Source organism: Pituophis catenifer, unplaced genomic scaffold (assembly GCF_029215685.1).
Source record: "Pituophis catenifer annectens isolate HBS135680 unplaced genomic scaffold, rPitCat1.0.hap2 SCAF_2, whole genome shotgun sequence".
In the NCBI taxonomy this organism is placed as follows: Eukaryota; Metazoa; Chordata; class Lepidosauria; order Squamata; family Colubridae; genus Pituophis; species Pituophis catenifer.
In genome coordinates this window covers 30,091,897-30,115,671 of record NW_027256882.1, presented here as the reverse complement: position 1 = coordinate 30,115,671, position 23,775 = coordinate 30,091,897, and the positions used below count along the sequence as shown (strand labels likewise).

Genomic DNA, 23,775 nt, shown 5'->3' with positions numbered 1-23,775 from the left:
AAAATAAATATCCAGCAACTTCTTAAGCTGAAGGCCAGATAATTATTATCTTTCCCCCTTCCCATCTAATACGACGACATATTTCCCTACAAAAAATCAGGCAAATTCTTTGTAATCAAATTAGTCAGTTTCTCACCTGGACTTACAAAGGGACATTAGAAATGAAATTCAGGCCTTCTCTATACTTATCACTTTGGGCTGCATGTGGATTTTCTTGTGTGCAATAAAGGTGGAATGTTTCCTGAAGCATCGATCACACTCAGGGCACTCAAATGGTTTCTCCCCTGTGTGTATAAGCACATGATTTATAAGATTAAACCTACTACTGAGATCTTTCCCACAGTCTGGACACTCGTACAGTTTTTCTCCTGTGTGAGTCCTCTGGTGTCTCACAAGGTGGGAACTCTGACTGAAACTTTTCCCACAGTCAGAACATTCAAAGGGTTTCTCTCCTGTGTGAACCCTCTGATGTGTCACCAGCCTGGAATTGTTACTGAAACTTTTCCCACAATCAGGACATCCAAAGGGTTTCTCTCCTGTGTGAACCCTCTGGTGTTTCACCAGCCTGGAGTTGTTACTGAAACTTTTCCCACAATCAGGACATCCAAAGGATTTCTTTCCTGTGTGAATCCTCTGGTGTATCACAAGGTGGGAACTCTGTCTGAAACTTTTCCCACAGTCAGAACATTCAAAGGGTTTCTCTCCTGTGTGAATCCTCTGGTGTGTCACCAGCCTGGAATTGTTACTGAAACTTTTTTCACAATCAGGACATTTAAAGGGTTTCTCTCCTGTGTGAATCCTCTGGTGTCTCATGAGGTCTGAATTCTGATTGAAACTTTTCTCACAATCAGGACATTTAAAGGGTTTCTCTCCTGTGTGAAACCTCTGGTGTCTCATGAGGTCTGAATTCTGACTGAAACTTTTCCCACAGTCAGGACATTCAAACGGTTTCTCTCCTGTATGAATACTTTGGTGTGAAACGAGATGAGAATTTTGAATGAAACTTTTCCCACAATCAGGACATTCAAAGGGTTTCTCTCCTGTGTGAATCCTCTGGTGGCAAATGAGGTAGGAATTTCTGATGAAACTTTTCCCGCAATCACCACATTCAAACGGTTTCTCTTCTGTGTGATTCCTTCTGTGTGTCACCAGGTAGGAATTCTGACTGAAACTTTTGCCACAATCAGGACATTTAAAGGGTTTCTCTCTTGTGTGAATCCTCTGGTGTCTCAGGAGCTGGGAACTCTGAGAGAAACGTTTTCCACAATCAGAACATTCAAAGGGTTTCTCTCCTGTGTGAATCCTCTGGTGGCTAATGAGGTGGGAATTTCTAATGAAACTTTTCCCACAATCAGAACATTCAAAGGGTTTCTCTCCTGTGTGAATCCGCTGATGGCTAATGAGATTGGAATTTCTAATGAAACTTTTCCCACAATCAGAACATTCAAAGGGTTTCTCTCCTGTGTGAGTCCTCTGGTGTATCACTAGGCTGGAATTCTTACTTAAACTTTTACCACAATCGAGACATTCAAATGGTTTCTCTCCTGTGTGAGTCCTCTGGTGTATCACCAGGCTGGAATTGGTACTGAAACTTTTCTCACAATCAGGACATTCAAAGGGTTTCTCTCCTGTGTGAGTCCTCTGGTGTATCACCAGGCTGGAATTGGTACTGAAACTTTTCTCACAATAAAGACATTCAAAGGGTTTCTCGCCTGTGTGAGTCCTCTGGTGGTCAATGAGGTAGGAATTTCTAATGAAACTTTTCCCACAATCACCACATTCAAATGGTTTCTCTCCTGTGTGAGTCCTCTGATGTGTCACCAGGTTGGAATTGTTACTGAAACCTTTACCACAATCAGGACATTCAAAGGGTTTCTCTCCTGTGTGAGTCCTCTGGTGTATGACCAGGCTGGAATTGGTACTGAAACGTTTCTCACAATCAGGACACTCAAAGGGTTTCTCTCCTGTGTGAGTCCTCTGGTGTCTAACCAGGCTGGAATTGGTACTGAAACTTTTCTCACAATCAGGACATTCAAAGGGTTTCTCGCCTGTGTGAGTTCTCTGGTGTATTACCAGGCTGGAATTCTTACTGAAACTTTTCCCACAAACAGGACATTCAAAAGGTTTCTCTCCTGTGTGAGTTCTCTGGTGTGCAATGAGGTGAGAATTCCGGCTGAAACTATTCCCACACTCAAGACATTTACAGGATTTCTCGCCTGTATGAATCCTCTGGTGACTAATGAGATTGGAATTTCTATTGAAACTTTTCCCACAAACAGGACATTCAAACAGTTTCTCTCCTGTGTGAATGCTCTGGTGTGAAACAAGGTGAGAATTTTGTCTGAAACTTTTCCTGCAATCAGGACATTCAAAGGGTTTCCCTCTTGTGTGAGTCCTCTGGCGTATCATCACATTGCCATGCTCACTAAAGCATTTACCACATTGGGAGCACTTGTAAGGCTTTTCCCCTGTGTGGATCCTTCCATGAACAAAGGTTTTGCCACATTCAGAGTATTTGTATGGCTTTTCTCCAGTTTGGATCATGTCAGGCATAATCAGCTATGAGTTGCAAATTGTATCTTTCCTACAATAGGCACAACTATGGAATTTTTTCACAACTCATATTCTTGAGGTGGTCAAAAATATAGATGATCCCTTGTTAATGGTGCTTTGATTTAGTGGTGATTTTCTTCCTCCTAGAGTGAGGCCTGCAACACTGTCTGCTCTATTTGGCTTTCCAGTTGATCTTTTCCTCCCCACTGACTTCCCTCTTTTGCTCAATGGAAAAATAATCGGCCTTCACTTTTCATGTAATATTTGCCTGACTTTTGCATACTTTGCTTTTTCCAGGTAGAAATCTCTTCTTGATTTTTTCTCATTTCTCTCTCACTGAGGAAGGTGAAGAATTGTGTGGCTTTCTGAAGGAAATGGAAAATATTTTTAATTTCTGGATGGATTTGTTTTCCTTTTCAATGTTGCTTCTTATCCTCAGTTATCCAGAGTGCTCTTATTGCCATCCTCTTTGTCTATAAAATTGAAATAAAAATGTATCTTTAATTGTGCATAAATAGATGCAGAACATGAGAAAAAAAAGAAAAAAGCTTACATTACAATGAAAAAGCAAACATGACACATTACTACAATAATCTCTTATATTAATCATGACTCATTTGACACAAGGAAAACTACCCAGATCCATGTTCAAATATCCATTCAATGATCAAATTCACTTGTTGACTGGGTCAATCAACGAATTCTTAGCAGTGCAAAGGGTTGTTTTCAAATACAGTCCAGTGAAAAAAAAAGTACAACCTCTTTCATTTCTATGGTTTTACTTATCAGGACATAATAAATATCATTGCAACAGAACAGAAGAGAACAACAGAATTGGGCATCCTCTGTTCAGGCAGGAGACCCTATTCCATCCAGAACAAATGGCTGCCCAATCTCCCCTCAAAACCCTCCAGGGACGGAGCAGCCACAACCTCTGGAGGGAAGCCATTCCCAAAGAATCAACCTCCACTTGAAAGAGGCTTTTTCAATCTTCCCACCCGCAGAAATTGCAGCCCCCAGTTTCCCAGCCTGCAGCACCAGTGGGCTTCCATTTGGGGAGGGAAGGAACCTGCAGCAGCAGCAGCAGCAGCACCTGAGAGGCTTCAGCCCAGTTGCTTCTCCGCTTCCAGGCCGTGGAGGGAACCGAACAGCCCGACTTACTCCCGGACTCTCCTCCCACCTGCAGCCCTCAACTCACCTGCCAGCTGCTGCTTCCACCATGGAAACAGCAGAAAAGCCACTCTGCACACCACCTTCCTCCCATCAGTCATCCGGAAGAGGAAGTTGCTCTGCGCCTCTCCTCTCCTCTCCTCCCAGCCTTTCTAGCAATGCAGTACTCAATGGTTTAAAACTCCTTTTTCAAGCGCAAGCACGGTGTAGATGCTTTCTAGGCACAGACGTTGCCTGATCGCCATCTAGCGACAGGAGGTGGAAAAACACGCTTTGTCCAATCTCCACCAAAGCGTTTGGAAGAGGTTTTCACTGATTACGTGGCAGCAGGTCCTTTTCGACTCCTAGCAACCGACCTTTGCAACTGAATCAAGTGAAATAGTGAAACGTGACGCTACTTAGCTTCGTTTTTGGTGCCTTTGGGTCAGTCTTGATGCCTGGCCTTGCAGTTTCCTTTGGAAGGGTTTTGGGGAGGGGGTTCCCCCCCCTTTCCTGCTTCCAAGGGCTGAGAGGACTGGCCAAAGTTGAACAGATGGTTTTGCCCTTCAGGTGGGACTGGAACTGAGTGTTTCTCTGTCTCCAACCTGGTGCCTTCACCATTACACCAAACTGGATCTTCTTCCTCCCCACAAAACATACCCACTGATCTGTTCCTGCTGCGCCCACAAGCCAATTCAAGGCTGCAGCTTTCAAGATCAATCAATCAATTAATCAGAATAGAGCTGGAAGGTACCTTGGAGGTCTTCTAGTCTGGCCCCGTGCTCAAGCAGGAAACTCTGTAGCATTTCAGACAAGTGACTGTCCAGTCTCTTTTTAAAAACCTCCAGGGATGAAGCACCAACAGCCTCTGAAAACAAGCTGTTCCACTGGATAATTGTTGTCACTGTTAGCAAATTTCTCCTTATTTCTAGGTTGAATCTCTCCTTGATCAGTTTCCATCCATTGTGTCCTAAAAGGTCCTTAAAATCCTGTCCTTAGAATTTGGGGGGGAGGGGAATGCAAATTTTAATCCCATCAACTGGAGCTGAAGGTGTTTTGATTGTGAATAGGCTGGCCTGGATTTCTTAATGGGCACAAAACATCCACCTTCAAGACATCTGCTGGAAGCTGTTGGGGCTGCTTTCTGCCTTTGTTAAGATTTTTTTCCCTCCATTTCTCCTTTGAGGGAATATAATATTTTGACTCTTAATATAGGGGGTGCACGTGGGGTTTGTGATTACTTCTCACAGTACACTGACACTTAACCACACCAATTTACAATATCTGCTCTATGTCAGCACTTCAAGCTGCATTTACTCTAGTGCTGACATAAGAAGGAGAAGCGGAGGCGTCTGGAAAGGGATGTTTGACTTTTCACCTACTTATTTTCCCTGGAGATAATATCCCCTAGGAGATGGGATGGGAGGGGGGAAATTCCTTTGAGCTGGAGCAGTAGATTAGGGGTAGAGTGACTTGGAAGATGGCCAACGAGTGCAGGGGAGTGGGGAACGGAAAGGGAGGGTTTTGGGTCTGGAAGTCAGCGTTGGCTGCGATGGAGTCAGATTTAGAATGTCGTGCTTAATAAATGGGAGTTTTCTTCAAAGACTTCGTTTGAAATGCAATTTATTTGAGACGACCTCGAAACCTGACACTCTAACTGTGGTCATTAAACAAATCACCTTGTTATCTTCAGTGCAATGTACCACGACTGTGACTTACAACTTCCTATCAATTTTGTTTGTTGGAAGCCAATTGTGAAGGTTCCAAATGGTGATTCCATGACTGTGGGACACTGCAGCTATCGTAATTGCAAGACAGTGCCGCCCCCAAATAACTGTGATGGCCACAACTTTGAGGAACCCTTGTAAGCCTACTTTTTCAGCACCATTGTAAATGGTAGGTGAGGACTGTCTATAAAACTGAACATGGATGGTGCACCACTAGGAAATCTTTTGTTTGTTTGTTTGTTTGCTAGGTATAGAATTTTTAAAAAATCACAGAAGGTAGCTGTGGCTTTATATGTTCCATATTGTTTCCAAGAAAAGGACATGTCCATAAAATCACAAGTTAACCCTAATATGAAGGAGAACCAGTTTTAAAGCATGCACCACCAATGGAATAAAATCTGAGGAGTGAATATGTAGTGTAGAAAGTTAGCACCCACTCCTCTTCTAGAAAAATGAAATATTTTGAGAAATATTAAAAAGGCAGAATATTATATTTTCCTGGAGGGAGAAAGCAGCCCCCACCTTCCTTAATAGCCCACAGCAGATGTCAGCACTTAAGAAATAAAGAGATAGATACTGTCAGCCCTGAAGCTGCTCTGGTTAAAGCCATTTTGGTGCTTCAGTGCTGCCACATTAGAGCAAGGGATAGGGAGGGGGGGATTAGAGATAGCTGGGATGGTGTAGTCATCATAAAATACTTTCTCTTGGGAACCAAGGACGTTCTCACACCTGGCCGGATGAAGGAGGAGTGATGTCACCAGACCAGCGGATGCTGCAGTGATTGGACCATATGACTGATTGTTTGAGGTTGAGAGGAAAACTTTTAATTAGATGAAAACCATGGGACTTTTCAGAGTGGTTTTCACCAGATATGTGCCAATTTGATATTTCCAATGAAGCTGTTATTTGAGGAATTCACATGCCTCGGAGTTTTGCTTGCAATGGATCTATTACTCAGAACCCTGATATTAAACCAACTCTCTACTAAACTGTAAGGAAACTTTTCACTCCATTTGGAGCTGCTATTTGGTGTCCTGAACTCCCGCTGCTTATCCAGTCTACTAGGCAGTGGGGAAACTTGGGGAAGATGGAGAAGAGGACGGAGGAGATGATGGGCGCTGACGGAACTTGTGGAGGGGTTGCTGAGAGCCTACAGTACCCCTCCTTGCCCCAGTTGGTGACAGCCGCGGAGCTCAAACGCCAGATGGGTGCCCGGCCCAAAACTCACACCCAGTGGTTGACCACACAAGAGCTTTACTGGGCGGAGGAAGATATCGGCTACTGGTCCATGTTCCAGGACCGCAATCCTCAAGTGGAGGTCAACAGGACCCATGAACCTCAGCAAGTCCAGGGTGTGGAAGTACCAAGCTGCAAGCCACAGCTAAACCCTAGAGGGGCTGCCAGAGAAACTCAGCCAACTCAGCATTGGCAGCCTAGGGCAGCGTCAGATGATGGTGCTCCTTGGCCAGCCGACCTTTACATTTCCCACCAAGAGGGGTCGATCTACTCAGGGAGCAGCCCCAATGCTACTCCCACTAGTGCAGTCCCCAGGAGGCCCGATCTACCTCCTTGACAGCCCGACCAGCCAGTCTGCAGCCACCGCCACCTTCAGCGGGTGAAGCAGCAGAGTGGATAACCCAGCTCCATGACATGGACATCGATGACTTAGACCTCAAGGACGAGATTCGAGGAATCAGCCCATGGTAATGAAGCAGAAGCGGAGATGAAGGTGATTAAGCAAAAGGGCCACCCGGCTAAGGAGTACGTCGTGGAGTTTCAGAGGCTCGTGGGGAAATTGTGGTACTGACCTGAACCCGCCTGGTTCACTACTTCAAGGAAGGTCTGGACCAAGAACTGGGCAATGCCAGCATCTTTCAGGAAGTTCCTGATTGCATCCATGACTGGTACCGGATGGCTGTGGTCATGGACCTTGAGATCTACCCGCACCACAAAGAAACATCAGAGAGAAAACCCAAGAGACAACTTTCCAGGTGACCCACTTCTCGCTGAGTGGAGGAGCCATCCTGGAGGACCTCAATGGCCCTGATCAAGTGCTTTCAATGTGGCCAGCAAAGCCACCGTGTGTTAGAGTTCCTGGCTCTGGCACTCATCCCCCAGCCAAAGGTTCCTGGACCAGCAAAGGCATGGAGGTCCACAGAAGAGGGGAGAATAGCCCACCCAGCCATCAAGTTCTCCCTCCTCCTACAAGGAATGGGGGGAACTCCAGCACAAGGAACGTCCGCCGACCCAGAGGGGAAAGGAGTAGAAAAGCCGCCAAGTGGCAAAAAAGCCGCCACCACCGCCACAGAGCCGCGCCCAGGAAGCCCACAAGTCCCCAGGGAATATCAGGAACTAGGAGAAGCATTGAGCGAGGAAGAATGCAACACACTCTCACCTCACCAACTGCGCCATAGGATTCATAGCAGGGACTAAACTACCCAAACCAAAGATGTACTCCATGACGCCAAAAGAGATGCCTGAATTAAGGGAGTACATCAACACCAATCTGGCCCGAGGGTTCATCCAACCTGCCAAGTCCCAGATAGGTGCCCCCGTCCCCTTTAAGGAGAAGAAAGATGGGTTGATGAGATTATCCATGGACTTTAGGGATATTAATGTGGTATGCATTGAAAATACCTACCCCCTGCCCAGGGGTGAAATCTACTTACCTTCTTTACCGGTTCGGAAGCGCACGCCCTAAATACATTCCTTAAAAAATACATGTAAAATACATCAGCGAGTAGGTTCTTCCCCCCCCCACGGGATGTACCGTATTTTTGGACTATAAGACACCCCCCCCCCCCAAAAAAATGTGGGTGGAAGTGTTGCTGCGTCTTATAGACTGAATACGGCCCTGTTTTTGGCCTCCCAAACTCCCCCTTGCGTGTCCAATTTTCGCGAAAAACAGAATGAACAGAGGGCTTGGGAGGCTTGCAGAATGCTCCTGGGGGCTGGTGAGAGCAAAAACGGGACACATGGGGAGTTCGAGAGGCCAAAAGCGGGCCCGTTTTTCATAAAAACAGGATGCGCAGAGGGTTTGGGAGGCCTGCAGAGTGCTCCTGGGGGCTGGGGAGGGCAAAAACTAGATGCACGGAGGCCAAAAATTATTTTTTTCCCTTGTTTTTCTCTTCAAAATCTAGGTGCATCTTATACTCTGGTGCTTCTTACAGTCTGAAAAATATGGTATTTTAATTCAAAGTTGCCTGCTCCCTGGCAGGCTGGCGCTCCCGGATGGAGGAGCTGCTCCGGGATGACCAACAAGCCAGTCCTGTGAGTGAGACTATTACAGCTCTGGAATATGGGACGGGCTGTGGCGGAGCTGGAAATCTTTACCCTGGGGTGGCACGTGCAATGCGCAAAAAGGAGCGCAGCCCTTGCTGTCCAAAATTAAATAGTGCTGTTGCAGTGGCAGGGGCGGCGCAAGCGGGCTGAAGCGGCGGTTGCAATGCCTGCGGGAGCAAAGCACTACTTTATTTTGTGCAGCAACAGCATTCTGCCTCTTTATATTTGCGCCAGCCGGTGGCGCAAGGCAGCCCTCGTCTCCTACCGCTTGGGACTCAGAGCGGTAAACAGCGTCTGGTCCAGTGAGTAGCCGGATTTTGCTCTCCATTATGGACGCCAGATCGGCCCCCTGCAAGCTCTTGTCTCTCGAAGAGCAGTTGCTTGAAGTAGCGCGGGAAACTTTGGCCGGGCTTCTTGAGAGACGAGAGCTCGCAGGGGCCCGATCTCGCATCCGTAATGGAGAGCAAAATCCTGCTTCTTCTCTTTGCTCTAGTCCGGCATCAGGATTCCACCTTGGTATACTTGCGGCGCAAGGCAGCCCTCGTTTCCTGCCACTTGGGACTTAAAAGCAGTAAACTGCGTCTGGTTCAGGAAGCAGCCGGATTTTGCTTTCCATTGTGGACACCAGATCGGCCCCCTGTAAGCTCTCGTCTCGAGGAGCGCTCCCTAAAGCGGCGCTGGAGACTTTGGCCGGGCTCCTCGAGAGACAAGAGCTTGCAGGGGGCCAATCTGGCATCTGCAATGGAGAGCAAAATCCGGCTGCTCCCCGAACCAGACGCTGTTTACCACTCCGAGTCCCAAACGGCAGGAAACGAGGGCTGCCTTGCGCTGCAAATATACCAAGGCAAATGCTCATGCTCTGCAAGTACAAGTAGTGCTTCGCTCCCACACTTCTTCCGGCCCTTGTTGGTGCTCTGCGCACCTCAGTCTCTCAGGGAGATGCTTGACTTCCTCTCAGCCCCAGGACACTGGCTGGCCCATAAGGTGAGAAAAAGAGAGAATGAGAGAGAGAGAGAGAGAGAGAGAGAGAATCAGAATGAGACAGAGAAAGAGAAAGAGACAAAGAATGAAAGAGAAAGACAGAATGAAAGAGAGAGAATGAGAGGGAGAAAGCGACAGAGAGAATCAGAGAGAGAGAGAATGAGAAGACAGAAAGAGAGAGAATCAGAGAATATCAGAGACAAAATGAAAGAGAATCAGAGAGAGGGGAGAGAGAGAACGAGAATGAGAGAGTGGGAGAGAGAAAGTGGGGGAGAGAAAGGGAGAGAGAGAAAGAGTGGGGGAGAGAGAGAGAAGGGGAGAGAGAGAGAGTGGGGGGAGAGAGAATGAGAAAGTGGGAGAGAGAAAGGGGGAAAAAGAGGGAAAGAGAGAGAATGGGGGAGAGAGAAAGGGGGAGAAAGTGAGAGGGAGAGAAAGAGAATGAGAGGGGAGAAAGAGAACGAGAGAGAAAGAGTGGGAGAGAAAGGGGGGGAGAGAGAGAATGAGAGTGGAAGAGAGAAAGAATGAGAGAGAGAGAGAGTGGGGGAGGGAGAGAGGGAGAGAGTGGGAGAGAGAGAGAGAGAGGAGGGAGAGTGCCTGAAGGATCCCATCCCGTCACTTCAGCAAGCAGCGCGTTGGGTTCGTATTAGTAGTCTGCAAAATTTAAAATTATGAACTTGATGGTCCCTGAGGTCCAAAAGGTTGGGGACCCCTGCTTTAAACCACCAGGCATTGAGTGCCACTCCAAAAAGACTTGGCTTAACTTTTTCTGCAGCATACTTCATGTCCAACATGCTTGTTATTCTGGGAGGCTCCCACCATCAAGTGTTTCCTCAGAGAAGTCACAGACCTGCCACAGGGAACATGCAGCTGCAGGAGGAGGAAGTGGACTTTTGTCTCCTCTCCAAGGAGTCTGGTGGTTCCCTACAGTATATGTCTGGGTGTGCCTCTGTTGTACATCTGGTGTGGGATACAAGATCCCTGAACAGCAAGCAGTGAAAAACATGGCCTGTTAGTGCTGTCTCATTTCCTGGGATCCCACCTGGCCCAAGGAGTTCTTAAGTGGAGTTTAACCAAGAGGGTCAAGTTATTGCTTGCTACCTGTGCATTGAGAAAATCTCCCTGTACCTATGAGCAACGTGGAAGAGAAATGTTGGACTTGATTGGTCTAAGGAATGGACTTCAGGCCAGGATCAATTTCCAAGGAAGTTTTTATTCTGGTCAACTGAGCAGAGATAATTTCTATATAAGAATGTGTGATGACAATTTCTCAACAGAGAAAAATGCGGAAGGTGCGATTATATTATTTTTCTTTACTCGATTCCTTTCCTGCTTCTCTGTATCAATTGTTTTTGTTTGTTCTCCATATTTCATTAGATTAAAATTTTGAATTTAAAAAAGGAATGTGTATCAAACAAAGAGTGGTACATTGTTGCATGCACATCTGTATTACCAATCTTTTTTCCAGCCCTTGGAAATGCCTTTTGGAAACATTTCTCTTACCATATACAGACAGTCGTCTCCTCTTGTTAAGCCCCCTTTTCTAGCCTTGCTGGGTATGTGACTTTCTCACTTTGACCTAATGGAGACTTCTGTGTCACAGACGCACAAGGCATTTAGCATGGGTGTGCTTGGAAGCATCTCTGGGCAGCACGAATGAAGCTGGCTCCCTTTGAGCCTCAGACCCACTGATTGTCCTGGGTCCTATAACCTTGGCAGCCACAGGAAATCAGTCATAAAGTTTTAGGATTCAGAGAGGTTACATATGATCTCCCCTGAGTCACCTCTAAGAAAGTGCAAATATATCTATATATCTGCTTTCTGCAATCTAGTGCCCTCCAAGTCTTTTGCCCAAAATTTGGGAGTAATAAGACTGAAATCTAACTCCTGTACAGATAGGAAAAGCTGCTTAGAGCAACTCTCCCCTCTATTGAGATTTAGGTTCTGCAAGGAAGCAGATAGATAAAATATCTCCTATCTCAATGTGGTTTGGAAGCAAGGAGACTGCATGTTTCCAGTTATTGTTCATTATTCTATTGATAGGATGAAGCTGGAAATCATTTAGCAGCTATGCACACAAACAAGACCTTTGTAAACGTTTATGGCACAACACCTCCCTAATCTTGAGAAGCTAAGTAGGTCAGGCTTCACTCTTCAAGGTTCATTCAGTTGCAAAAGTAGATTTTGGGGAGTTATCCTGCACTCCTGTTTCCTTGCAGTTTCCTTGGCAAGGATTTTTGGAAGCGGATTTCCCCTTTCCAAGGCCTGAGAGGATGGGACAGGCCAAGGTCTCTGAGATGGCTTTGTGCCTGGAGCAGGACCGGAAATGAGCATCACTCAGGCTCTAGCCTGGTGATCACCAAACTGGGCTTTCTTCGTCCCCACAAAATCTATCCATTCAGCCGTTCTTCCTACTCCAGCCCCAAATTCAAGATTGCAGCTTTCAAGATCCAGTATCCTCCAAACAACACCTACTTTACACCTTTCAATCTGAGCTTCAAATTTTAATTCTGAGGAAATGGACTGTTTGTCTAAGTAGGGATTTATGGCTTTTGATGTCGCCCTGTAGACCATCCCCTCTGACTCTTACGTTGTGTGGGAAGCTTTTATTGGCACCAGCGGAGCTTGGGAGGAGCAGGCACATCCCTCCGAAGCCCTGTTGCTACAGGCAAAGGCTTTTTGCAAAGGGCTGCCAAAGCTTACAGGAATGCAATCCTCAAGTGTTTTGCCAAACAGAAAGCAACCCTGAGAAGTTGTGCATAGCCTCTCGGGGCTGCTTTCTCGGCGCCAGAGGCCTCATCAAGCTGATCTAGAGCGAGAAAGCAACAAATGCATGGGAGAAAGCAGGGAGTGATGTTGTTTAATGAATGAGATTCACTCCCATGAATTCTCGAGTTACGGATGGAATGGGCAGGATCCATTACATTCTCAACTCGCCGATTCCCTGTATCCTGCAACTTCTGCTGCTGATGGCCAGATAGGCATTATCAAACTAATATGTTGCCATTTTTTTCTTCCTTCTTCCCGTCTAATACCATCACATATTTGTCTACAGAAAATTACGCAAATTCTTTGTAGTCAAATTAAACAATCAATTTTTCAGCTGGACTTAAGTGGAACTTTAGAAATGAAATTCAAGCCTTCTCTACACTCATAACTTGGGGCCTCATGTGGATTTTCTTGTGTGCAGTAAGGGTGGAATGTTTCCTGAAGCACCATCCACACTCGGGACACTCAAATGGTTTCTCCCCTGTGTGTATAAGCATATGATTTAGAAGGCTAGTCCTAATACTGAAATCTTTCCCACAGTCTGGACACTCATATGGTTTCTCTCCTGTGTGAGTTCTCTGGTGTGTCACCAGGCTGGAACTCTGATTGAAACTTTTCCCACAATCGGGACATTCAAAAGGTTTTTCTCCTGTGTGAATCCTCTGGTGTATCACCAGGTTGGACTTCCGACTGAAATTTTTCCCACAATCAGGACATTGAAAGGGTTTCTCTCCTGTGTGAGTCCACTGGTGTCTCACCAGGCTGGAATTCCAACTGAAACTTTTCCCACAATCTGGACATTGAAACGGTTTCTCTCCTGTGTGAGTCCTCTGGTGTGTAACCAGGCTGGAACGCTGACTGAAACGTTTCCCACAATCCGGACATTCAAATGGTTTATCTCCTGTGTGAGTGCTTTGATGTGAAATGAGGTGAGAATTTTGACTGAAACTGTTCCCAGAATCAGGACATTTAAAGGGTTCCTCGCCTGTGTGAATCCTCTGGTGTATCACCAGGCTGGAATTATTACAGAAACATTTCCCACAATCAGGACATTCAAAGGGTTTCTCCTTGATGTGAGTCCACGTTGCCATGCTCACTAAAGCATTTACCACATTGGGAGCACTTGTATGGCTTCTCTCCTGTGTGGATGCTTCCATGAACCACAACAGAGTTGTTCTGACCAAAGTTGTTGCCACATTCAGAGTATATGTAAGGCTTTCCTTCAGTCTGGATCCTCTCAGGCATAATCAGCTGTGATTTGCAAGTGGTATCTTTCCCACCACAGGAACCTCTATGGAGCTTTTCCACAACTAATATTCCTGAGGAGGTCCAAAATATGAATGATTCTTTGTTTAGCAGTCCTTTGATTCAAGCCGTTTTCTTCCCCCTAGAGTGGGCCTGCAACTCTGTCTGCTCTACGTGGCTTTCCAATTGACCTTTTCCTCCCCAGTAACTTCCAGATATTTCCCTCTTTTGCTCAATGGAAAAATAATCTGCCTTGACTTTTCATGTAATGTATGCTTGAATTTCACACCCTGCTTTTCCCGGCTAGAAATCTCTTCTTGATTTTCTCTCGTTTCCCTCTCACTTGCTGAGGAAGGTGAAGAATTGTAGGCTCTGTGAAGGAAATGGAAGATATTTTGATTTCTGGACTGCAAGTCAGGCTATTCAATGTTGCTTGTTATCCTCAGTTGTCCAGAGTGCTCATTGCCATCCTCTTTGTCTATAAGATTCAAATAAAAGTGTATCTTTAATTATACATAAAATGGTTGCAGAAGATGACAAAAAAGAAAAACATTTACATTCCGATGAAAAATAATGAAATTCACTTGTTGACTGGGTCAATCACAAATTCTTAGCAGTGCAAAGGGTAGTTTTCAAATACAGTGAAGTGAAAAAGAATGTACACCCTCTTTGATTTCTAGGGTTTTACTTATCCATATATAAAAAATATCATTGCAACAGAACAGAACAGGACAGGACAGGACAACAGAATTGGAAAGGACTTTGCAGGTCTTCTAATCCAACTGCTGCTCAAGCAGGAGACCCAATACCAGGTGTTTGAAACTGGCAGCCTGCGGGCCAGATACAGCCCGTGCAGGGTGCACCCACCCCAGCTCCGCAAAGGAAAAAACATTGCAATACCTCATGATACTGCCTGTGGCTTTGACACCCTGTCCTATACCATTTTGGACAAGTGGCTATCCCTTCTCTTCTAAAAAGCCTTAAGTGATGGAGCACCATAATTTCTGAAGGCAAGCCATTCTGCTGGTTATTTGTTCTCACCATTAGGAAATTTCTCACTGCTTCCATAGTAAAACGAGGTGAAGTAGCAGCCAAGTACTGCTAATAAACTGCCCTTGATCCATTGATCATCAACAAGTATGACTACATCTATAAAAGCCGAAGTTGTAGGAGTTTGCTGATCTCCGGCATTGAGGTGCGTGTTAACACAATGCCAAAGAGTAAAGACATCAGCAATGATCTTAGAGAAGCAATTGTTGCTGCCCATCAATTTGGGAAGATTTAAAAAGCCATTTCCAAATAATTTAAAACCCATCGTTCTATAGCAGGTGTGTCAAACTCAGTTTCATTTAATTTAATTTAATTTAATTTAATTTCCAATTTATATACCGCCCTTCTCCCTGAGGACTCAGGGCGGTGTACAGCCAAGATAAAAAACATAGAATACAAATATTAAAACATTTAAAAATATATATAAATTTTGGCCCGAAAGTTAAGAATCACAGAATAATTAAAAGAATTTAAAAATTTCTTAAGCCAACCCGGCTTGCTGAAAAAAATGGGTTTTCAGGGAACGACGGAAGGCACTGAGGTCTTGGATTCTCCTTATCTCTGGAGGCAACTGATTCCAGAGGGTGGGAGCCCCCACAGAGAAGGCCCTCCCCCTGGGGGCCACCAGCCTACATTGTTTGGCTGATGGCACCCTGAGGAGGCCCTCTCTGTGGGAGCACACGGGTCGATGGGAGGTCGTCGGTAGCAGCAGGCGGTCTCGGAGATAACCAGGCCCTATGCCATGGAGCGCTTTAAAGGTGATAACCAACACCTTGAAGCGCACCCGGAAGACCACCGGGAGCCAGTGCAGCTCGCGCAGGAGCGGTGTTACATGGGAGCGCCATGTTGCTCCCATCACTACCCGCGCCGCTGCATTCTGGACCAGCTGGAGCCTCCAGGTGCTCTTCAAGGGGAGCCCCATGTAGAGAGCGTTGCAGTAGTCAAGGCGAGAGGTGACGAGGGCGTGAGTGACTGTGCACAAGGAATCCCGATCAAGAAAGGGCCGCAACTGGCGAATCAGGCGAACCTGATAAAAGGTCCCCCTGGTAACAGCCGTCAGATATTCCTCCAAAGACAGTTGCCTATCCAGGAGGACTCCCAGATTGCGAGCCCTCTCAGTGGGGGCCAAAGACTCGCCCCCAATAGTCAGTGATGGAGTCAACTGACTATATCGGGATGCCGGGAGCCACAGCCACTCAGTCTTGGAAGGGTTGAGCCTGAGCCTGTTCCTCCCCATCCAGATCCGCACAGCCTCCAGGCACTGGGACATCACTTCAAGGGCATCGTTGGGGTGGCCTGGGGTGGAGATGTACAGCTGGGTGTCATCAGCGTACTGGTGGTATCTCACCCCAAAGCCACGGATGATCTCGCCCAGCGGCTTCACATAAATGTTGAACAGAAGGGGCGAGAGGACCGATCCCTGCGGCACTCCACAAATGAGAGGCCTCGAGGTCGACCTCTGCCCCCCTGCCAACACAAACTGCGACCGGTCGGAGAGAAAGGAGGAGAACCACCGCAACACAGTGCCTCCCACCCCCAACTCTTCCAGCCGGTGCAGCATGATACCATGGTCGATGGTATCAAAAGCCGCTGAGAGATCTAATAGGACCAGAACAGAGGAATAACCCCTGTCCCGAGCCCTCCAGAGATCATCCACCAACGCGACCAATGCTGTTTCCGTGCTGTGCCCAGACCTGAAACCCAACTGGAACGGATCTAGATAGGATGTTTCCTCCAGGAATTGTGGAAACTGTTGCGCGACCACACTCTCAACAACCTTCGCAATGAAGCGAAGGTTGGAGACAGGACGATAGTTGGCCAATATTGCTGGATCTAGGGACGGCTTCTTGAGGAGAGGCCTCACCACCGCCTCTTTCAGGGCAGCGGGGAAGTGACCCTCACTCAACGAAGCATTAATGACGCCCTGGAACCAGCCTCGTGTAACCTCCCGGGAAGCCAGTACCAACCAGGAGGGACATGGGTCCAGTAAACATATGGCCGCACTAAGTCTCCCCAAAATCCTGTCCACATCATCGGGAGTCACAGCATCAAACTCCTCCCAGATAACATTCTCATTGAGGGCCATATCAGGATTGTGGGGCAAGGGTGGGTGTAGCCAGTGCCCACTGCTGCTGTGCTCGCTCTCCTTGGCCAGGTTGCTCATGATGTGCTCGCGAGGGCGAAGTGTGTGGGTCAGAGGGAGGCCCACTCCATCTCCTTATGAGGAGACCTGGCTTTGTAACCAAAGCATCCTCAGTGATAGGATGGGAGACCACCAGGAGAGGTCAGGAGGGGACAAGATGGCAAAAGGCAGCGGCGCTGCTGGTGGCCAAGTGCTAAGGCAGGATTTACCTCAAATCCTCACTCTCTCTTATAATCTTCCTTCCTTCCTTCCTTCCATCCACCCATCCATCCCTTTTTCCTTCCTTCTTCCTTCTCCTTTCTTCTTCCTTCCCCTCTTTTTCCTTCCTTGCTCTCTTCCCCTCTTTTTCTGTCTTTCCTGTCCCTTCTTGGATGCTCAAATGCAAAAGAGGAAACATTCCTCGCCTTGTGATCAAATGCCACTTTTGCTAGTAGTTTGTGCCCGCTTATAAGACTGAAAACAAACCACGCTCAGTTTATCCCATGCCTGCATTTCGTGGGGGCATCCGCAGACTACGGTACGGCAAAACTGTTAAAATGATGGCTCTGATAGTTGATCAGAGCTCCTCTGTTTTTATTTTGCAACAGCTTTAGCGTTTAAGAACGGATGTAAATTAGTTGCTTTTCAACTAACACATAATCCTTAAAAGGGCTCTCCCGTAGGGATCCTGCCATGGTCTAATTCAGACTGGAAATACAGCAAAGGAAAATTATTATTATTTTAATAATATTTTTCTCCACTTGCTTTGTCCTGTTTTCCCCACTAGAAATAGCTGTTTGGAACACACAAGGGGGGACACTTTCCTAAGAGCTCACAATTCAAGAATATTAATGTGCACATGAGGCATCTCAGGGTGGGGAAGGCCACGGGGGGCCTAGTGATAGAACAGGCCCACAAGGCCTCCCTGACCCACTTAAGATACCGCATGCTTCTCTCCCCCTTCCTGCCACAAGGACTCACTTACCTTGCAAACATCTGTCTCCTCTCTTTGCTTCTCTGTTTCTTTGCCGCTGAGGAAGGGAGAGGAGGTTTTGGCCTGGAAATGCTTTTCGTGCCAAGAATGGATGCTCCCATCTTCTTTTGCAGAGAGTCGGGGACCCAGAAGCTTTCATTCTCGGCACACAAAGTGTTCGCCATTCTCCTGCTCCCCCCCCCAAAATTACTTTCCATTTAACTACTTAATGAGATCTCATTGTCCCATGTGCATGCAAATGGGAAGGGGGGGGGAAGAGAGAGAGAGCTTAATGCAACCTCTGTTTGTGTGCATGTATGGGAGAGAGAGCGATTTTCAGCCAGGGCACCCAAGCTGCTGGAAGTGGCACTGGCGGCAGGAGCCACCAGAGCAGTGAGACGGGTGTGGGAGCGGGAGTACGAAGCAAGGTGGGGGGGGGTTGGTGCGTGGCTGCCCCCCCTACGCCCACCAGTTTACCTGAGCGCCCCGCCAGCAAGGCACTGAAGCACCGCAATTGCTGCCGCAGTGAGACAGAGAGAGAGAGAGAAGAGGGGGGCTCTCCAAACTCTGTGTATGAGAGAGTATGCGATCCTTGCTTCAGTCGCAGCATTCAAGCTGCTGGCAGTGGGGAGTGGGGGTGGAGCCCCCTGAGCAGCCCTTTTTCTCCTCATCCTTCCCACTCAAGCAGCGGCAGGCTCTACAGGACAGCAGGGCCTCTCATTTCCCCCCTGGCATGGCAAACTCCAGCTTCAGTCAGGGCATTCAAGCTGCTGGCGACGGTAGCCATGATTGCCTCCTCCCCAATCAGCCAGCCAGCCCCACCTGACCCGCTCCCTCCCTGGCCAGCCGGTGCAAAGCATTGCAGTTCTTCTCCTTGTTGTCGTCCTCCCTGCCCATGTGGTCTCATTTCTGCCCCAGCACAGCAACTCCGGCAGGCTGGATGTGGGTGTGAAGGGCCTGGCCCCACAGTGCTTCCTCACTCCGTTGAAGGCTTCATTCAGCCTTCAAACAGTTAAGGCTGGCCTACATAAGTGAGCACTGCACCAGAGCAATGGACGGCATTGGCTCCTGCACCTGGCCGATTCCAATTTCATGGCTGGCCTTACTGTTTTGACAGGGAGTTTGCCTTACTCCCTCTCCTACTGAGCCTGCTGCTGCTTCGGTGGGGAGGAGGAGGAGGAGGAAGAGGAGGAGATTGGCGGGACCTCCAGAGAGTTATGTATAAAAAGACACCCACAAACCTCAATGAACTGAAGCAATGTTGTAAAGAAGAATGGGCCAAAATTCCTCCACAACGCTGCAAGAGACTGATAAAGTCATACAGAAAAGAATTACTTTTGGTTATTGCTGCTAAAGGTGGTTCTACAAATTATTGAATCATACTTTTTTTACACATGACTTCTCTGTTTTGGCTTTCTTTTATAAAATAAATGATGACCTGATGTAATATGTCATGTGTTGGTGTTCCTCTCTGGTTGTATTTTACCTACAGTGGGGCAAAAAAGTATTTAGTCAGCCACCAATTGTGCAAGTTCTCCCACTTAAAAAGATGAGAGGCCTGTAATTGTCATCATAGGTAGACCTCAACTGTGAGAGACAAAATGAGAAAACAAATCCAGACAATCACATTGTCTGATTTGGAAAGAATTTATTTGCAAATTGTGGGGATGGTGTTATCTCAGTTGTCGGCAAACCGCACTGGGTAAACAACATTACCACAGAATCCTAATCTTATCAGGAATTAGAAACAGGATGTCTGGCAGAGACCCTATATCAAGATATACAAGGCATGGGGGCCCAACACGTAGGCAATTGTTTCTCACAGGAAATACATGAGGAAGACATGAGGGGTCCATATGGAATTCACAAGCTTTCTTTAGCCAATCACCATGCTGGTTATCACCTTTAAAGCGCTCCATGGCATAGGGCCTAGCTATCTTCGAGACCGCCTGCTGCTACCGACGACCTCCCATCGTCCCGTGCGCTCCCACAGAGAGGGCCTCCTCAGGGTGCCATCAGCCAATCAATGCAGGCTGGTGACCCCCAGGGGGAGGGCCTTCTCTGTGGGGGCACCTACCCTCTGGAATCAGTTGCCCCCAGAGATAAGGAGAATCCAAGACCTCAGCGCCTTCCGCCGTGCCCTTAAAACCCACTTTTTCCAGCAAGCCGGGCTGGCTTAAGAAGAAATTTTAAATGTTTTAATTGGTTTGTATTTTTAATTTTGGGCCAAATTTATATATATTTTAATTGTTTTTAATATTTGTATTTTATGTTTTTTAATTCTGGCTGTACACCGCCCTGAGTCCTCAGGGAGAAGGGCGGTATATAAATTTAAAATAAATAAATAAATAAATAAAATCAGCATCAAGTAAACGTTGATTAATGTTTTGCCATGGTAGTTGTAAAATGACAATAAAAGGAAGCCTTCTGGATGGGGTGAGGGTGCCTTTCCCAAGGTACCTCACACCAAGATGCCTTGATCAAGGTGCCTTCCACCCGAGGGGCCTTTCCGTGAACCATCATCCTGCCTACACGTCTTTCTTCATCGAAACAACACAAATTATGGTAGAAAATAAGTATTTGGTCACCTACAAACAAGCAAGATTTCTGGCTCTCACAGACCTGTAACTTCTTCTTTAAGAGGCTCCTCTGTCCTCCACTCAATACCTGTATTAATGGCACCTGTTTGAACTTATCAGTATAAAAGACACCTGTCCACAACCTCAAACAGTCACACTCCAAACTCCACTATGGTGAAGACCAAAGAACTGTCAAAGGGCACCAGAAACAAAATTGTAGACCTGCACCAGGCTGGGAAGACTGAATCTACAATAGGCAAGCAGCTTGGTGTGAAGAAATCAACTGTGGGAGCAATAATTAGAAAATGGAAGACATACAAGACCACTGATAATCTCCCTCGATCTGGGGCTCTATGCAAGATCTCACCCAGTGGGGTCAAAATGATCACAAAAACGGTGAGCAAAAATCCCAGAACCACACGGGGGAACCTAGTGAATGACCTGCAGAGAGCTTGGACCAACGTAACAAAGGCTACCATCAGTAACACACTACGCTGCCAGGGACTCAGATCCTGCAGTGCCAGATGTGTCCCCCTGCTTAAGCCAGTACATGTCTGGGCCCGTCTGAAGTTTGCTAGAGAGCATTTGGATGATCCAGAAGAGGATTGGGAGAATGTCATATGGTCAGATGAAACCAAAGTAGAACTGTTTGGTAGAAACACAACTCGTCGTGTTTGGAGGAGAGAGAATGCTGAGTTGCATCCAAAGAACACCATACCTACTATGAAGCATGGGGGTGGCAACATCATGCTTTGGGGCTGTTTCTCTGCAAAGGGACCAGGACAACTGATCCGTGTACAGGAAAGAATGAATGGAGCCATGTATCGTGAGATTTTGAGTGCAAACCTTCCATCAGCAAGGGCATTGAAGATGAAATGTGGCTGGGTCTTTCAGCATGACAATGATCCCAAACACACTGCCCGGGCAACGAAGGAGTGGCTTCGTAAGAAGCATTTCAAGGTCCTGGAGTGGCCTAGCCAGTCTCCAGATCTCAACCCCATAGAAAACCTTTGGAGGGAGTTGAAAGTCCGTGTTGCCCAGCGACAGCCCCAAAACATCACTGCTCTAGAGGAGATCTGCATGGAGGAATGGGCCAACATACCAGCAACAGTATGTGCCAACCTTGTGAAGATTTACAGAAAAAGTTTCACCTCTGTCATTGCCAACAAAGGATATATAACAAAGTATTGAGATGAACTTTTGATATTGACCAAATACTTATTTTCCACCATAATTTGCAAATAAATTCTTTCCAAATCAGACAATGTGATTGTCTGGATTTGTTTTCTCATTTTGTCTCTCATAGTTGAGGTCTACCTATGATGTCAATTACAGGCCTCTCTCATCTTTTTAAGTGGGAGAACTTGCACAATTGGTGGCTGACTAAATACTTTTTTGCCCCACTATACTTTTAAGAACTTCTAAGGACCAATTCATTTTATTACATCCTGATATGTAAAATCATAGAAGTCAAGGAGAGTGTACTTTCTTTTTCACGACTGTATATCTGGAAATCCTGGGGACAGATTATATGTTTTTAGTCATATACACTCAGGGAGAAATAAAAATACACACTTACAATATGGAGAAAATCAATGTCTTTCAAGCCTGAAAAATATCTCAATCATACCTTCTGCGCTAATGTTAATCAGGAACCTGATGAATTTGATGTTTGCTCATATGTTGAGATGGTAAGGACGAAGTTCAGGCCGCAACAGTCTTCAGAGGCCATGGAAACGTTCACAGGAAACCACTAGCCTGTCTGCTAGGCACGTGTCTAAAATCACAGAAGGCATGCTTGACTATTTTTATAATTTCTATAATTTCTATACCTTATGTGCCGTGTCCCAGCTGCCTCTTATGTAATGAAGCGAAAGCAAAGAAATGTATAAATATCTGCCTTTCACTATGCTCAGGATTCCATCCTTCTTAGGAGGGACCCATCTTTATTCAGCTGAAGAAATGCGTTGGCTTATCAACAAACACACTTGAACTCTCTTTTATTTTATTGAGCCACACATGACAATCTGCATGACACTAACTTGACAGAATGTGGGGGCTTTAAATGACCAAATGAGGCCTAAAGCCTCTGCAAGATTTGAAGCACCAGTTATGGCCATGGAAACCATGAGCTCTAGGTAAGGGCAGAAAATACCTTCCACAACCCCTTTGGTGACATCCCAATTGAATTAGTCCTCACTTACCAACTGCAATTGTGTCACTAAGCATTTTATTTCTAGCTCCTTTCTCCTGGCTTGGAACCGGACCAGATTTTTCTTCCTACAATTTATTTAGTTTTTAATGTGTATGTATTATTTTCTGTCTCTAAGCCGCCCACAGTTATGTCATGGTAAGGTTGGTGGCCAATACATTTTATAAATAAATAAGCACAACTGAACAGTCAAAACATTCAATAGCTAGTTTTTAAAAAGTGCTGGGATAAGCACAGTTGAACCTGGTGAATACACGGATGGGGGCACTAATAGGAAAACACGGTGCTTGTTAGCTAGAAATGGAAGCAAAACAACCCAGAAACGACTAGAGACACATAAATCTGATCTTGTTGCCCAGAAAACATCAGGTCCATAAGAGAAGAATTGAGTTGGGGGGACCTTGGAGGTCTTCTAGTCCATCCCCCGTTCAGGCAGGAGACCCTATTCCATCCAGAACAAATGGCTGCCCAATCGCCCCTCAAAACCCTCCAGTGACGAGCAGCCACAACCTCTGGAGGGAAGCCATTCCCAAAGGCTCAAACTTCATTCGAAGGAGACTTTTTCAAGCTTCCCACCAGCAGAAATTGCAGCCCCCAGTTTCCCAGCCTGCAGCACCAGTGGGCTTCCATTTGGGGAGGGAAGGAACCTGCAGCAGCAGCAGCTGAGAGGCTTCAGCCCAGTTGCTTCTCCGCTTCCAGCCCAAGTTGCTCCCGGACTCTCCTCCCACCTGCTGCCCTCCACTCACCTGCCAGCTGCTGCTTCCACCATGGAAACAGCACAAAAGCCGCTCTGCACACCAACTTCCTCCCATCAGCCATCCGGAAGAGGAAGTTCCTCTGCGCTTCTCCTCTCCTCCCATCCTTTCTAGCAATGCAGTACTCGGTGGTTTAAAAACTCCTTTTTCAAGCTCAGTCACGGATGGCACTACTGAATTAATGCATTTCTAGGCACAGATGTTGCCTCACCGCCATCTAGCGACGGGAGGTGGAAAAACACGCTTGTCCAGTCTGTACCAAGGCATTTGGAAGATGTTTTCATTGATTACATGGCAGCAGATCCTTTTGACTCCTAGCAACCGACTTTTGCAACTGAGCCACGTGAAATAGTGAAACGTGACGCTACTTAGCTTCGTTTT

The 23,775-nt window shown here is 46.6% G+C and overlaps 2 protein-coding genes across 2 annotated transcripts in view; one reads left to right on the top strand and one right to left on the bottom strand.

The window, feature by feature from the left end:
- The window catches only part of LOC139310059 (uncharacterized), a 649,177-nt gene that overhangs the window by 12,049 nt on the left and 613,353 nt on the right, over window positions 1–23,775 (top strand).
- On the bottom strand, window positions 169–22,197 carry LOC139313473 (zinc finger protein 850-like). The gene is made up of 3 exons (XM_070939078.1): window positions 22,058–22,197; window positions 12,906–14,181; window positions 169–2,353 (listed from the first exon to the last, which is right to left on the bottom strand). The coding sequence occupies exons 2-3, from the start codon at window positions 13,613–13,615 to the stop codon at window positions 169–171; spliced, it is 2,895 nt and encodes a 964-aa protein (XP_070795179.1). The 5' UTR covers window positions 13,616–14,181; window positions 22,058–22,197.

Excerpts from the sequence above, each read along its gene's own strand:
- LOC139313473 (XM_070939078.1), bottom strand. The coding sequence starts at position 13,615 with ATGGAAGCATCCACACAGGAGAGAAGCCATACAAGTGCTCCCAATGTG. Across the intron at positions 2,354-12,905 it reads GAGTGTCCCGAGTGTGGATG|GAAAAGTTTCAGACAAAATT; the intron begins GTGCTTCAGGAA and ends TCCTGATTGCAG.